The sequence below is a fragment of the Parambassis ranga genome, chromosome 21 (genome assembly GCF_900634625.1).
Source record: "Parambassis ranga chromosome 21, fParRan2.1, whole genome shotgun sequence".
NCBI classification, from domain to species: Eukaryota; Metazoa; Chordata; class Actinopteri; family Ambassidae; genus Parambassis; species Parambassis ranga.
The window spans coordinates 1,646,878-1,660,188 of record NC_041041.1 but is presented as its reverse complement, the minus strand read 5'-3'; the positions used below and the strand labels follow the sequence as shown (position 1 = coordinate 1,660,188).

Sequence of the window (13,311 nt, the reverse complement as noted above, 5' to 3'; positions counted from 1 at the left end):
CTGAGCCGTCTCTGCAGAGGCCGAGGCGGCACACACGGCCTGAATGTGTGAGTACAGAGGACGTGTCTAGCACAGGTATCACACAGGAAATCCTCCAAAGGCTCGTTCACAATATGGAGCTGAGAGACTTTGTACTGCACACTGCTCAGAGCTCCGTGTCTCATTACTCATACAGCTATTCTGGGTGTGTTTTAAATGAATAAAAGCTTCTTGTGTGTGGTGTTTGGCCTGAGAATCCTCGTCCCTCTCATGCATGATTATAACTCTGTGTGTCTGTGTTTCCCTGCAGTGGACGGCTGTACAGACTGGTCAGTGGACTACCTAAAGTACCGGGTGCTTCAAGGTGAGCCGGTGCGGCTGAAGTGTGCTCTGTTCTATGGTTACATCAGGGCCAACTACAGCCAGGCACAGAGTGTGGGCCTCAGCCTCATGTGGTACCGCAGCTCTGGCCTGGGCCACAGCGACTTCGAGGAGCCCATCTCTTTTGACGGCGTGCGCATGAGCAAGGAGGAGGACGCCATCTGGTTCAGACCGGCCGACCTGCAGGATGTGGGCCTCTACTCCTGTGTTTTAAGGTAGGTTTGGGTTCAGAGGGTCTGTGACCAGGGTGGGGCTTTCACACGTAGTTCAGCTGTGACACATTTTCAGTTTAAATCACACATTCTGAAGCAAAGATCTGAGTTTAAAGTGAGTTTAAAATGTATTGTGAAACACTAAGAAGACCTGTTAAACTTGGCCTTGCAGCAGCAGATATTGAAGTAAGACTATGAACAAAATACTTAAAGCTGCCTTTGAAGCACTAGGTTTCAGACTCAAACAGTAATGATGAAGAAAACATAATTCCATGACTCCTCAGACCTTGAATGTTACTCAGCAACCACCGGATCCTACAAGTAACCGTCTAAGGATCTAACCTGACTCAGTGCTTTCAGCTCACTCACTCCACTGTCTGAAATGTCAATAAGAAGTGGCAAACAAACTATGAAGGCCCCTGTGGGCTGGCAAACAAACAAAAGAACCTGTTGAATGAGCTGCAGGACGGTGAAAAATGCAGCTCAGCAGAATAACTGTCATCTGACCATCAGAGATGGGGTGCCACAGGGGCCCGTCCCTGCTCCACTGCAAAAAAAATCTCAAAAATATCAAATATCTCAGAATTCAGCTTGACAGCAGAATCACATTTAGGATTTATCAGCAGTCAGAATGTCAGCCTGCCTGTGAAGCTGTTGTTCCATCACCTTTAACGTCTGCAGTCGGTCCCAGAGAGACGCCGGCTGCCTCATCAGCACATCATCAGTTATCACATTAATCTTCAGTGCAGATGACACTTTTCACACACAGCACTGTTTTCCTTATCAAACAGTTGGACGGGCTTCATCACGGTCAGTCACATCCATTTCAGAACGCTCTGCTGTTTAACCCCTGAGTCCACCTCACGTCTCTCCATGAACTCATTCAGGTGCATGTTTAACCACTGATGTTCCCGTACAGATACAAGCAGCTCATGCTGGTCGTGTCTTCTGAATTCAGAGTAACACGACGTATGTTTGGAGACAGAGAAGGAAACGTCTGTTTACTTTGTTTCACTTGGAAAATCAACAGCATAAAGAACTGTGGCTACATTAAGGATCGTTTACCTACACCAGCAATAAGACAAAGTGCCTCCCTCTCACTGCAGCGGGCTGCTACACAGAGACTTCTCCTAATGTGAGATGCATAATCATGTAGCAGCATCTTATTAACCTTTACATCCCTCAATGAACGGCTCATTGCAGTTCTTCATTTCAGAGGGATTTTAATAAACCACGTTAAAGGCCTCTTAAAGACCCAAATAGGCAGGATACATTGAGTGTGACCGGGTGGTGGTGGGGGGTGTTTGTGTGCAGCCTACACACCGCATTTCATTCCTGGCACAAACGCTCTCCGCTGTTGTCTCACTGTAAATTAATATTGTCTTTGATTATTGACATTTTCTTGAAGAAGCCTTTGCTCTTATTCAAATGTGTGTAACTGTGTGGAACAGCTCGGCTGCAGAAAGCGCCCCCAGCCCTGCGCTGCTCCGTGTGAGCTGGGGGGATTTCCAACTTCTCAGATGCTCTAATCAGAGCACTGTGAGAGAGATTTGCCTCTGAGCTGAAATCAATTGTCTTCTGTTAGGAGGTAAGCTTTTGGAGTAACACACTGTAGCACATATGACCCAAACTTTCTCCCCTGAAACTCCCCCGCAGGCAAACAGGGGAGTCTTTAAATCACCCACTTTAGATTTCATACTTACACACCTTCATTTAATTAAACCTGAGGCACCTGAATCACATCTGTTAAAAAAACCCACTGACAAAGATAAATGGAAAAATATCTGACACCCCCTCAAACATGCTCTGTACCTACAGGCTAAGCTAAGCTAAGCTAAGCCTTTGAGCAGGTGTATTTTTTATTCACGTAATAAACTGGCAAATAATGAGTTAATCTGTTGGTAGGGTCCAATCTTTAATAAAAGCAATTAAAAGCACATTATGTGTCACCGTGTAGCGCCGTATGTGCCGGTGTTACTTCAGTGTGAATCAGTCCTTCTGAAGAATTTCATTTATTTCAGGTTTTGAAAAACAAAATGAGTAAAATTAAACTAAAAGCTGCAACACTTGTTTCCCTTTATTAACACAGACTTAATTTCCATCATAATCCAAAATGCTAATACTTGGTTTCAGTGTGTGCTGCTAGCTTTAAGCTCATACATGGAGGTGTGAGACATACTGTACCTGATGATTTATAACTCCTACCTCACTGATGGCTCTTTCCTTGAGCTGTGGATTTTATAGTGTATCCACTCCATTCTAAGAGCCATTCTGAGTCTGTGAAGGAGGCTTTAACCATTGTCACATTGGCAGCAGAGTCCACCTAAACTCCAAATACGGGCAAAGAGGGGAAGATATCATTAGAGGCCAGTACTGTTTTTATTCCCGGTTGTGTTGAGTTCATTCATGCTGTGAGGTTGGACAGTTTAACATGGAGGTCTGTGAGGACTGACTCACCTTTGGAGAACGCCCTCCAGAGGCTGTGGGTGATAGTGCAGTGATTTAATCATCCACATGGGCTTTATTTCTCACGGGTTGCCACTTGTTACAACAGTAAGGCTGTAAATACACTGTGCAAATTTACACATATCCTTATCTAATACCTATAAAATCATCTCACTGTGAATCCAGAGCGCACCATGTTTGCTAATAATGCTATGACGGCAGCTAAAGAGTGGCATCCTGCTGGCATTTCTCTCATTCACATTGGTCATGAATAATTACAATGCATTTTGATCCAGACTGATCAAAGCTGAGTCTCATAGACACTTTGCTAAACCGCTAAAGCTAAGACAACAGCCAACGTGTCAGCATCCGTCTGTCTTCTGACTGCTCTGTAGCCGCTCTCCTGCGGGCACGCTGTGTGCTGTTTAACCTTTTATATACACGCGGCCCGAGGACGGGACGGTTCATGTTTTCACTGCAATATCTCCGTCTGGGCGCAGCCATTTTGTGCTCTTTGTTGACAACCTACACCTCGTTGGAAAGCCACTTCCCTACTCTATTGATTGACAGCTCGTTTGACCATACAAAAGGATCGAGGGCCTGTCCCTAGCCAAAAGAATCCAATGAGCGACTATATCGAGCGAAGCACCTCCCCCCACTCTTACGCTTGTATTTTCAGCCCATTATATTTGACGCTGAATCTGATGCAATGGACGTATAGCCAATAAGATTTCCGTCACGGGGATGTCCCACATGAAGGGGTTGTGGAAGGAGGGTGGGCTACAGGCCTAAGCGTAAACATGAACAATGGATGCCGGCTGTCCATGCGTAAATGCGTAATAGTGAGAGTGAGCGTATATCTCCATTCCAGTGGTATTTCCAGTGACCAGAGAGATGGCGAAACGCATGGAAAAGAAGAATTACACTGTTGAAGAAGTTATTGAAGAGTGTACGAGACGGGAAAGCGACTTTTCTGACGAGGATGTGTCGGATGCGCAAAGTTATGTGTCGTCTGTTGACTCGGTGGAGGAGGACATGTTCATTGAAGGAGAAGATATTGTCCATGACAAGTAAGTGTAACTTTTATACATGTTGCAGTTTTATAAATAGAATGTAGACGTTTCAAAGAATTAGTGAATACAGTGTTGTGTCCTTTGTTTTGTTTACCTGTGTGGGGGAGGTGTGCGCTTTTACTATTCCTCCAAAAGTAGTTGTGGAGGACTGATTTGTGAGGTGAACAATGAATACAGCTACAGTTGTTCTGTGAATGAATATCTGATATATACATACAACCATACATACATCTATAGTTATTTTGTTTTATATATATTTTGTGCATTTTTAGGCAAACACTGTGTTCTATTTCATTTACCTGTGTGGGTCCTTTGTTCTGTTTACCTGTGTGGGGGAGGTGTGTGCTTTTACTATTCCTCCAAAAGTAGTTGTGGAGGACTGATTTGTGAGGTGAACAATGAATACAGCTACAGTTGTTCTGTGAATGAATATCTGATATATACATACAACCATACATACATCTATAGTTATTTTGTTTTATATATATTTTTTGCATTTTAGGCAAACACTGTTCTATTTTGTTTACCTGTGTGGTGTGCACTTTTACTATTGATTTGTGAGGTGAACAATGAATGCAGATACAGTTGTTCTGTGAATGAAAACCTTATTTTTTGCATTTTAGGCAAACTGATTCAGATACAGAGTGGGAGCCAAGCACCAGAGCCAGAGCAGCCTCCTACTCCCAGTGTACAACATCACAAGCCAGTCTACATCTCTGGTGACAGTAAGACACCCATCAAGCTTTCTAGCTGTGCTTTGTAGCAGCCCGTGACTGTAACAGTGGCATACTGAGAACAACATGTGGCTGTGAAACCTGTGGAATTGTAAACATGTAAACAGTTTGCTGTAAGTAGTTTGGGTATTTGTTTAGATAAAGGTGTTGTTTTTGACCATATCTCTTGTTCTGAGTCTTTTCTTGTGATGCACAATTTCAGTTTCAGTAGAATAATGAGCATTCAATGTGTTTTTGCTTCACTAACATTATTTCAATCATACTAATAGTGAATCTGAATATGGAATGAGGTTCCTCTAAGTGGCACCTTTCATTAGAGCTCTCATTGATGTCTGTATGTTGAAGCATTCCAGAGTTATGCACTTTGGTGCCAAAGTGTCCATTTGGAGACTCCAAATGGCACTTTTTGGAGAGCGCCTGGGAATACCTACAGAAAAACCTGTCCCAAATGGTCATTTCTTGTCCAATTACTATCTACTTTTAACTGGGAATAGGTAAGACTTCAGCCTGTGTCACTATATTGTCATCTAATCAACATCACCATGCTCCAGTTGTCAAGCAGCCTTTTTTTACAAAAAAAATTTAGGCGAGCTACAAAATCTTTTTATTTCTCTGTGTTTAGACTTCTCTCACTGTTAACCATTTGCAATTGCAGTAAATCACACAGCTAAAATAAAAATTTCAGAGTGTTACCTTCACAATGAGACCAAGCTTTTGCACATACTCCTAAGGGCTCACAAACAGCTTGTAGTTTAATTTGGGTATGCCTTTGACAGGCGTTTCATCAACTATTGAGGGTGGTGTTAAAGGGTTAAATGTACATAAATCCACATGCATTATGTTCAGCTTTTCACAGAAGCCCTGCAGGTGTTTCAGGGAGTGTGTCAGTCTGTGCTGTGCTTACACCGTATGTATGTATGATGTGTGACAGTTTATCTTTGTCCTTCTCTGTCTGAAAATGTATGTCTAATTGCCAGGTCACATGTGAAGGTGACTTCATTTACATACCAGTTCCATGTGCCCTCCCTCCCTCTCTCTCTCGCTCTATCATCCCTCATGGCACTGATTCACATCCATCAATCTTTCTCCCGCTCTTCTCCGCTCTGTCACTGCCACAGCCCCTCTGCCGCTCACCTGATGTATTATTTTATAATAGTTCAGGTAATGAGTCTGTGTTGTGGAGTGGGTGAAGCCATGTGCAGTTTCCTCCTCCTGATTACATTATCCCACATGTTAGATAATAATGTGTGGAGAATTACAGCTACCTCGAGCTGCACACTAATATCCAAAGCAGCTCCACTCAAATAGAATGTGACAGACGTGAAAGACACCACAGGACTGTGCATCGACCCCCGGCTGTCCATCAATCAAGCACCGGCACCGACACCTTCCCACAATGCCGCAGGGTGCCTGCTGTGAATATTTAACATAGAGAGCTATTGGCTCCCCGGGGACTTTAAAGGTTTAGGTGCCTGACTATGAGAGGTCAACTCTGATCATCTCCTCCTTATGTCAACATTCAGGGGGGTGTGTGGCCCTGTATGCATGTGTGTGTTTCCATGCTTGTTCTTTACACATATATAGTGTTGCTGTGCATTGTGCGAGCCTACGACATCACATCTTCCCACTCTATTCTCTCTAGATAGGAGGTATTGAGTGGAAAACGTTGGCTGTAGCATCAAGAGGTCAAAGCTCTGTTGTAACATCTCACATCTCACTGCAGCTTCCAACCTACAGCATGTTCCAGATGCCCTTTGAGTCATCGTCTGTGCAGCAAAAGTACGCAGTATGCTTTCTTTCTCACTTCAAGCAGCTGCTGCTCCTCTCTTTGCTATCTGTAGCTTCTCCTTCACTGCTGCATTAAGCACATGTGTGTGTGTGTGTGTGTTTTATGGCCCCAGGGGGGTCAGAGGTGTTTATATGAGAGAGGTGACTCCCTTATTGCTTCCATAACCTGAGTAGATCATATGAAACCCTGTCATTTACAGTGAATGGGAGCATCTGGCCAGCCGTAAATGTAATGTAATGAAATGAAATAAAAGCCCATATGGCTGTTCGTGCAGCCTCCTGACTGACCGAGTCAGACCGGAGCCGGGCCGGGTGGAGGACAGAAACACAGACGGACATACATTAGAGGAAAGCATGTGGACTTTTAGGCCGCTGCTGCTGCTGCTGCTGCTGCTGCTGCTGACACGCTGATCCATGTTTCCATTACCCCCAGATTCAATTACAGCAGCAGCATTCTTCATGCTACATCATCCAAACTCTGCTACACCCAGAGCTCTGCTGCTGCTCACCTGCTTACTCATCCCGCTCCCATGACCGCCTCCACCGCCTCGAGTCTTCCTAAAACTCGGTGTCCTGTGTGCTTGAATCCTCCATCTTCTCCTCCAACCTCCAAACATGAACTTTGCTTGGCCTGCTTGTAATCAGGCTAATAGAACACGGCAGAGCAGATGCAGAGTCTTTATTGTGAAACTAATGTGCCCTCTGACACCAGCTGATTTTAATATTTGTTTTTATGGTCTGTGTGTCCTTGTACCTCACATTTGTTTTATTACTGTAAGTACATTCCTGACCTCAGTCTCAATCAAATCATGGGACAGGTGGACTCATGACGCTGGTGGTTATCAGCCGCTAATCATCCTCGCTCCTCCCCATTCATGCTAAGCTGACTAAAGCTAATACAAGAACAACACATCAGTGTGCTTTGACCTTTCTAATAATCATAAAGTCTTGAGCTGACCCAATCATGTCCACATACCTTTGGACATTTGACCTACACATAAAGACAGAGCATGTGTCATACTATTTACACCCATCCATTGGTCTACAATAAGGAAGGTTCTTGTGCATTAGTCTCTGTTCTTTATATATAATGGCAGTTTTAGGCTGTATCTCTGAAAGCTAAGCTAATGCATTTGTAGCCCATTTGTTAGTGTGTTAGGTGTCTTTGCATGTTGTACATTTTTTTCTTTCTTTTTTATATGCATGAATTGCTTTAGCTTAGCATACAGAGACACAGCAGCCTAATGATGTCATTGAAATAACAGACTGAGCAGAGACTAAACGCTAACTGCTCATGTTCTCCGTTTTAGGTCTTAATTGCTGCTGTCTCCTCTTTTATCTCCACAAAGACCCAGTGTTATAGCTCAGAAAACGCATAAAAACCTCATCCTGGGTTATTTACATTGTTAGCGGTTCACACTGACACAAACCAGCTTTTAGCCTCCTTCCTGCGAAGTCTTACAAAGGGCTTACAATGGTCCCTGTCTCTATAATGGAGAACACCCTGTCACAGTCCCTGATGAGGAGGTGGACCTGGTGGGACAGCGCTGTGTCAGCGGGGATGGGGACAGTAATGACAGTGGTTTGGATGATGATTATTACAATGACATTAATAACAGTGAGAGAGTGAGTCATGCTTCTTTGCTCGATAGCTAGCAAGATAAATAGGTAGATGGTGTGTTTTGATGGTTGCTGGGAAACAAGGGGGGAGGGGGGAGAGAGAGAGACTCCTTGTGATGACCAAGCAGCTTTCTGTTGCTCATTGTGAGAGCGTCTCAGTGCGGCTCGTCTCTCCTCTGATTAGCATTCCCTGACTCCCCCCATAAATCCAATAGTGGTCATGAGCATTCGGCATTGACTCAGTAAAGCTGCTGAACACGTCATTATTGCTAACCCCACAAACACAGAGGAGGGCGATGCAGAGGAGGATTTAAATACAACACACACACACACACACACACACACACGTCTGTGGACAAAGATTCAAAAACAAGCAGAAGCTGAAACACTGCCAGTACCATCACCTCAGTGTGAAGAAGCACTGAAGACATAAAGACTCAAACAGCAACATGCTCAGGGAAATAAAACCAAACAATAAAATAAAATGTAACAAAAACAATAAAACAAAACGTGGAGATGAAGCTAATAAAGTAAAATTACTGTGGAATAAAAACAAAGCAACAATTAATAGCTAGAAGATTAAATAAATATACAAAATGATCATCAAAGGTAAAACTGAAAAGAACATTTAAATAATATTTTCCTGCCATTGTGATGTCATAAGGGGATGAGCCCAGTCTCCAGCTGTGTCCTCACAGACAGGCAGGTTATGGGGCAGCAGTTTAGTGGAAAGAGGTGTGGCCAGCAGCAGCTCATTAGCATTTAAAGCTACAGACACACACATCTGGAACAGGGATAAAACCAGGAAGTGTTTTTATTTTTACTGTGAGTACCTAAAGGCTCATTCTGGGTACATGTGAGATTGTATGTGACCTTATTGTTGTTCTCTGCCAACAGGAACTCCACATACTGCATGAAGGTGTCCATGTCTCTGACTGTGGCAGAGAATGACACGAACCTGTGCTACAACTCCAACATGAGAAGAGCTGAGAAGGCCGAGCTCAGCAAGAGTAAAGACATCCTCTGTCCTGACATAGACGACTACGTGGAAGCTGGCAAAGACCCAGACATCACCTGGTACAAGGTGTGCTCGCCGTTATGTGATTATATTTTTGCATCATTTGTGTGTGTGTTCTCTCTGAGGGAGGGGAGGCGTCTGTTGTTGTGATTATGCAACTGAGAAATACTCTTCAATGGTTCATTGGTTTATTTTCGTGTAATTTCTTGGCTGTTTATGTTTAAAAGCCTCGTTGGAAATGTGGTTCCACATCACTTAGGCAGATTATGTACAACAGCAAACGATAGCGCTGAATCGTGTCAGCTATAGTGGGCACGTTAGAATTCTCTGTATTACCCGAAACACAAACTCTGAGCGTAGACCCCAGCAAAGAAATCCTGCTGATGTTCATGGCTGTGTGCATGCAGACGTGGTATATTCAGAAACTTTGAAGCTGTGTGTTTGTGCCACGCTGTTGTGAGTCACTGGGAGGGACTGCGGGCCGAGCAGAGGGCAGCCACGGAGACGGCTTTCATAATGAACATTAAACTTCAATGAGAAGAACATTGTGCGATGTCACTGTGTGCCCTGTGGAAAGAGAGAATGTCCTCCAAACGCTCCCTGCTCCCTGATCTTTATTCAGCGCGCGGCTCCTCCTCCCTCACCTGGGTTCTTGCCTTTGTCAGGTCAGGCATGGCCTGCGGACAACACAGTGCATCCCGGACAAGAGTTCAGGCCAGACTAATCACAGGCAGATCAGTAGTAGATTAGCCGGCCGGGCTTGACCTCTAGGTTTTTCCAGAATTCAATTACGGTGTGGGTAATGACTGGGAGTGCTGGAACCCAGAGTTATTTGGACCACTGCGGAGCCGGCGTGATTGAATTCGAAGGTTGCCGGGAGCGACGGTGGAATAGATTCCACAGAGCCACCGTCGTCCCTGCCAGAGCAGCTAGGAGCCGCAGAGAGGACGGTGTCATGAAGCCAGTCAGAGTGCCTGCGTACACTCTCACACAGACGCAGCACAAACACACTTATTCCGCCAGCAGGGACCACAGTAAATACAATTCTCCGTCCTCTGTGGCCGCCGCAGAATATTGAATGGAGAATATTCAGTTCAGTGCAATAAATCTTGATCAGATAAGTAGGATAATGGCTGAGCTCTATCATTTTACTGTATGGAATTCTTATGTCAGAGTGCCAAGCTATGCATCCGCACCACTTTATCCACTTAACGCTCAGTGAGTCCAGCTCACACCAGCCCACATCTTGTGGATGTAATTCATTATGAAGCAGAGTGAAGGTCTTAAATTTAGCAATGTCAGGCCTGCCCGGAGTTTTTCATTTCACGGCCACGTGGAGTCCACGGTGCCTTTTTTCATCCAGTTATTTTCTATCAGACTTTCCCGGATGATTTTAATAATGGGTTTTTTTTACAAGTCTTGACCGGCCTGTCCCTTTGTAATGTGCAGGAGTGCCGCCCGAAGCAGTGGCGTTCCAGCATCATCATGAAGAGAGACATCCTGTCCATCCAAGAGGTCAAAGAAGACGACATTGGGAATTACACCTGTGAAATCCAGTTTGGCGGCTTCGTGGTCAGAAGGACGACCGAGCTGACAGTGACAGGTACGAGTCAGTCACTTTTATTTCTGCTTTGTAGTTGGAACTTTCTCCTGATAGTAGTTTGTGCTTCAAGATGAGTAGTAATTGTAGCAGACGCACCGCTGAGTACTGCAATGATGTCCTGCTGCTGTGTTAATTGCTGGGGGAGGTTGAACGCTGAGGCCCGGCCTCTATCCCTTCTTCCAACTCAGCACTTTGCAGTCAGCCAAGCAGTGCTGAAATATTTAAGGCTAGAGGCTAAACCCCTTCACACAGAGAGCTAAAGAGCCAGGACCAAGGTCAGGAGATTTACACAACACTTACTCTGTGCTTCTATCCATCTCTCTCCCTCTCCTTCCTTACCTTGTATAGCTGCAAGGTGAGGCCATGACAAATAAAAGCAATCGTGTGTTCAGGCTGCTTTTAGCTGCTGTGTTCCACCAGGTCAGCTGCTCCCATTAGGGTCGATCAAAAGGTCAAATCTTTGTTTTTTGCCGCCCCTTTGTGTCTCTCAAATTGGTCTATATAATATCACATCATGTATTCTAAAGTCAGCGTTAGTTACTAAAGGGCTTCACTTCATTCACTTAAAAATGTTTATAACATAAATAAAAATTAAACGAAGAGCATACAGAAGTCCTGAGTGAGCATGAATTCAGGTTTTCCCTCATCAGGCAGCAGAGGCAGGTCATGGGGCTGTCGGTCTGAGCCAGACGGTTTAGAGTTAATCTTTTCTCATCCCACAATATAAAACAGTCCTGTAATAATGAACGTATTGTTGCTGTGTTTTGATGCCAACACCCAACTGTGAGTGTAAAACAACATGGAAGGGATGTTCACGATGGTTATGAATCACTTTACAAACATAAATCAGCGGGGCCGCAGGAGGACACAGACCGGGCTCTCCTGGGTAAAAGTCCGCTGCAGGCTGGAAACCGGCCCACTGTTCTGTCCCGAGCAGAGCTCAGTAACCTGGGAGCGAGACCAGCGTGTCCACAGGTCACTGCGGAGGGGCTGACGCTCCTGGGCAGGGTGTTACTGCAGTTAACACAGGTTAGCATCCCACCATAACCAGCGTTTAGTACAAGAGCTCAAAGGTCACCTGATTGATTACCGAGTAAAGGAAAGGGGGGAGGGGCAGAGAGAGTCAAGGTGGTGTGAACAGACTCCCTCAGTGCGGCCTGTGTGCAGTGTGAGGTACGAAAACATATAATTAGTAAGAGCGAGCTGTTGGGAGAAGAAGCTCTTTGAACACCAGGGGACAGATGAAGCAGGAAGTCTTTGCAGCATATGTGCTCATCCTGCTGTACCTGTGGTTTCATTCACTCACTGTGTATGTGTTGGACCTTTTTGTCTTCAGAACCGGTTTAATTCTGGGTCTCATAGATTCAACAAGCTGCTGCAAACACTCCTCTGGGATCTTGCTCCATGTTAACACCGTGTCTTCACACAGTGCTGCAGATTTCCTAGCTGTACATCTGCTCTGTTGGACTGAGACCTGCTGACCTTGGAGTCCATTTGAGTGCAGTAGACCTCAGGGTTTTATCTTAGATCCCACGTGTTTTCATCTTTACAGTAGTTTCGGGCTGTGGCCTCTAAACCAGACTGGTTGGTACAAAGGGGCCAAAGCGTCAGACCAACAGCTACATTCTGCATTCAGAGTCACTTTGATAGAAGTTAGTTTGATGATTTCCAGTTTTAATGCAGCAGAACACCGTTAACAGAATCACTCGGCTTGGTTCCGTCGCTGTACCCTCCACTGTTCGTCTTCCGCTATAAACATATGCTGTGCTTTACATTCCCACATCACTGTGTCTTATTAAAGTAGTTTCCTTTTTCCTTTTTTGAAGCTGTTAGAATGAGATCGGTCCGCTCTCTCTGTGGGCTCATTTCTTTTAATAAACCTACAACATCATCTCCTCAAGTGGGCGTGCGATTACCAACATTTTATCACATCCTGTTAAAACCGCCATCGCCTGGACAGAAAGCATAAAAGGCCAGACTGTGTGTGTGAGGTCTGAGCGCTCACGTTGTAGTTTATTTGATAGGCCAAGAGGATGAAGGAGGTCATTAAGTTTAACTGATCTTTAATATAGTGCAATAGACACTGGCCTTTGCTTTGACCCTGCCTTGCTGCAGATCGTGTATGTGTGTCTTCCGCTCTGACCCTGCTCCGCATTGTAACGGCCTCCATTAGAAGCAGCTATCTGAACTGAGGTCAGTTCTGTAATAGAGGTTAACTATGGGCATAAACACAGCCCCACACAGATCAGGCTGGTCCAGGAGCTCCTTAATCAAGTCCTGACGCTCCTCAGGTTAATAGAAATGTAGGAGAACAGCAGCCCTTTGCCTCATTTTCTGTTGACGTCAGGCTGCATTTGAATGTTCTGATCCGACTGTGTGGACACACAGAGAGGAGCGGCCGGCGTGTACCGAGAAGAAAAACACCATTATCAACAGATGGGAAGATTTTGTATTTCCC

The 13,311-nt window shown here is 44.9% G+C and overlaps 1 protein-coding gene across 1 annotated transcript in view; it reads left to right on the top strand.

The window, feature by feature from the left end:
• Window positions 1–13,311, top strand: part of il1rapl1a (interleukin 1 receptor accessory protein-like 1a) — a 137,229-nt gene that overhangs the window by 58,485 nt on the left and 65,433 nt on the right. The window contains exons 3-5 of the mRNA XM_028393326.1: window positions 290–575; window positions 9,130–9,316; window positions 10,700–10,853. Of these exons, the coding sequence (XP_028249127.1) occupies window positions 290–575; window positions 9,130–9,316; window positions 10,700–10,853 (627 nt within the window). The remainder of the gene's footprint in view (window positions 1–289; window positions 576–9,129; window positions 9,317–10,699; window positions 10,854–13,311) is intronic.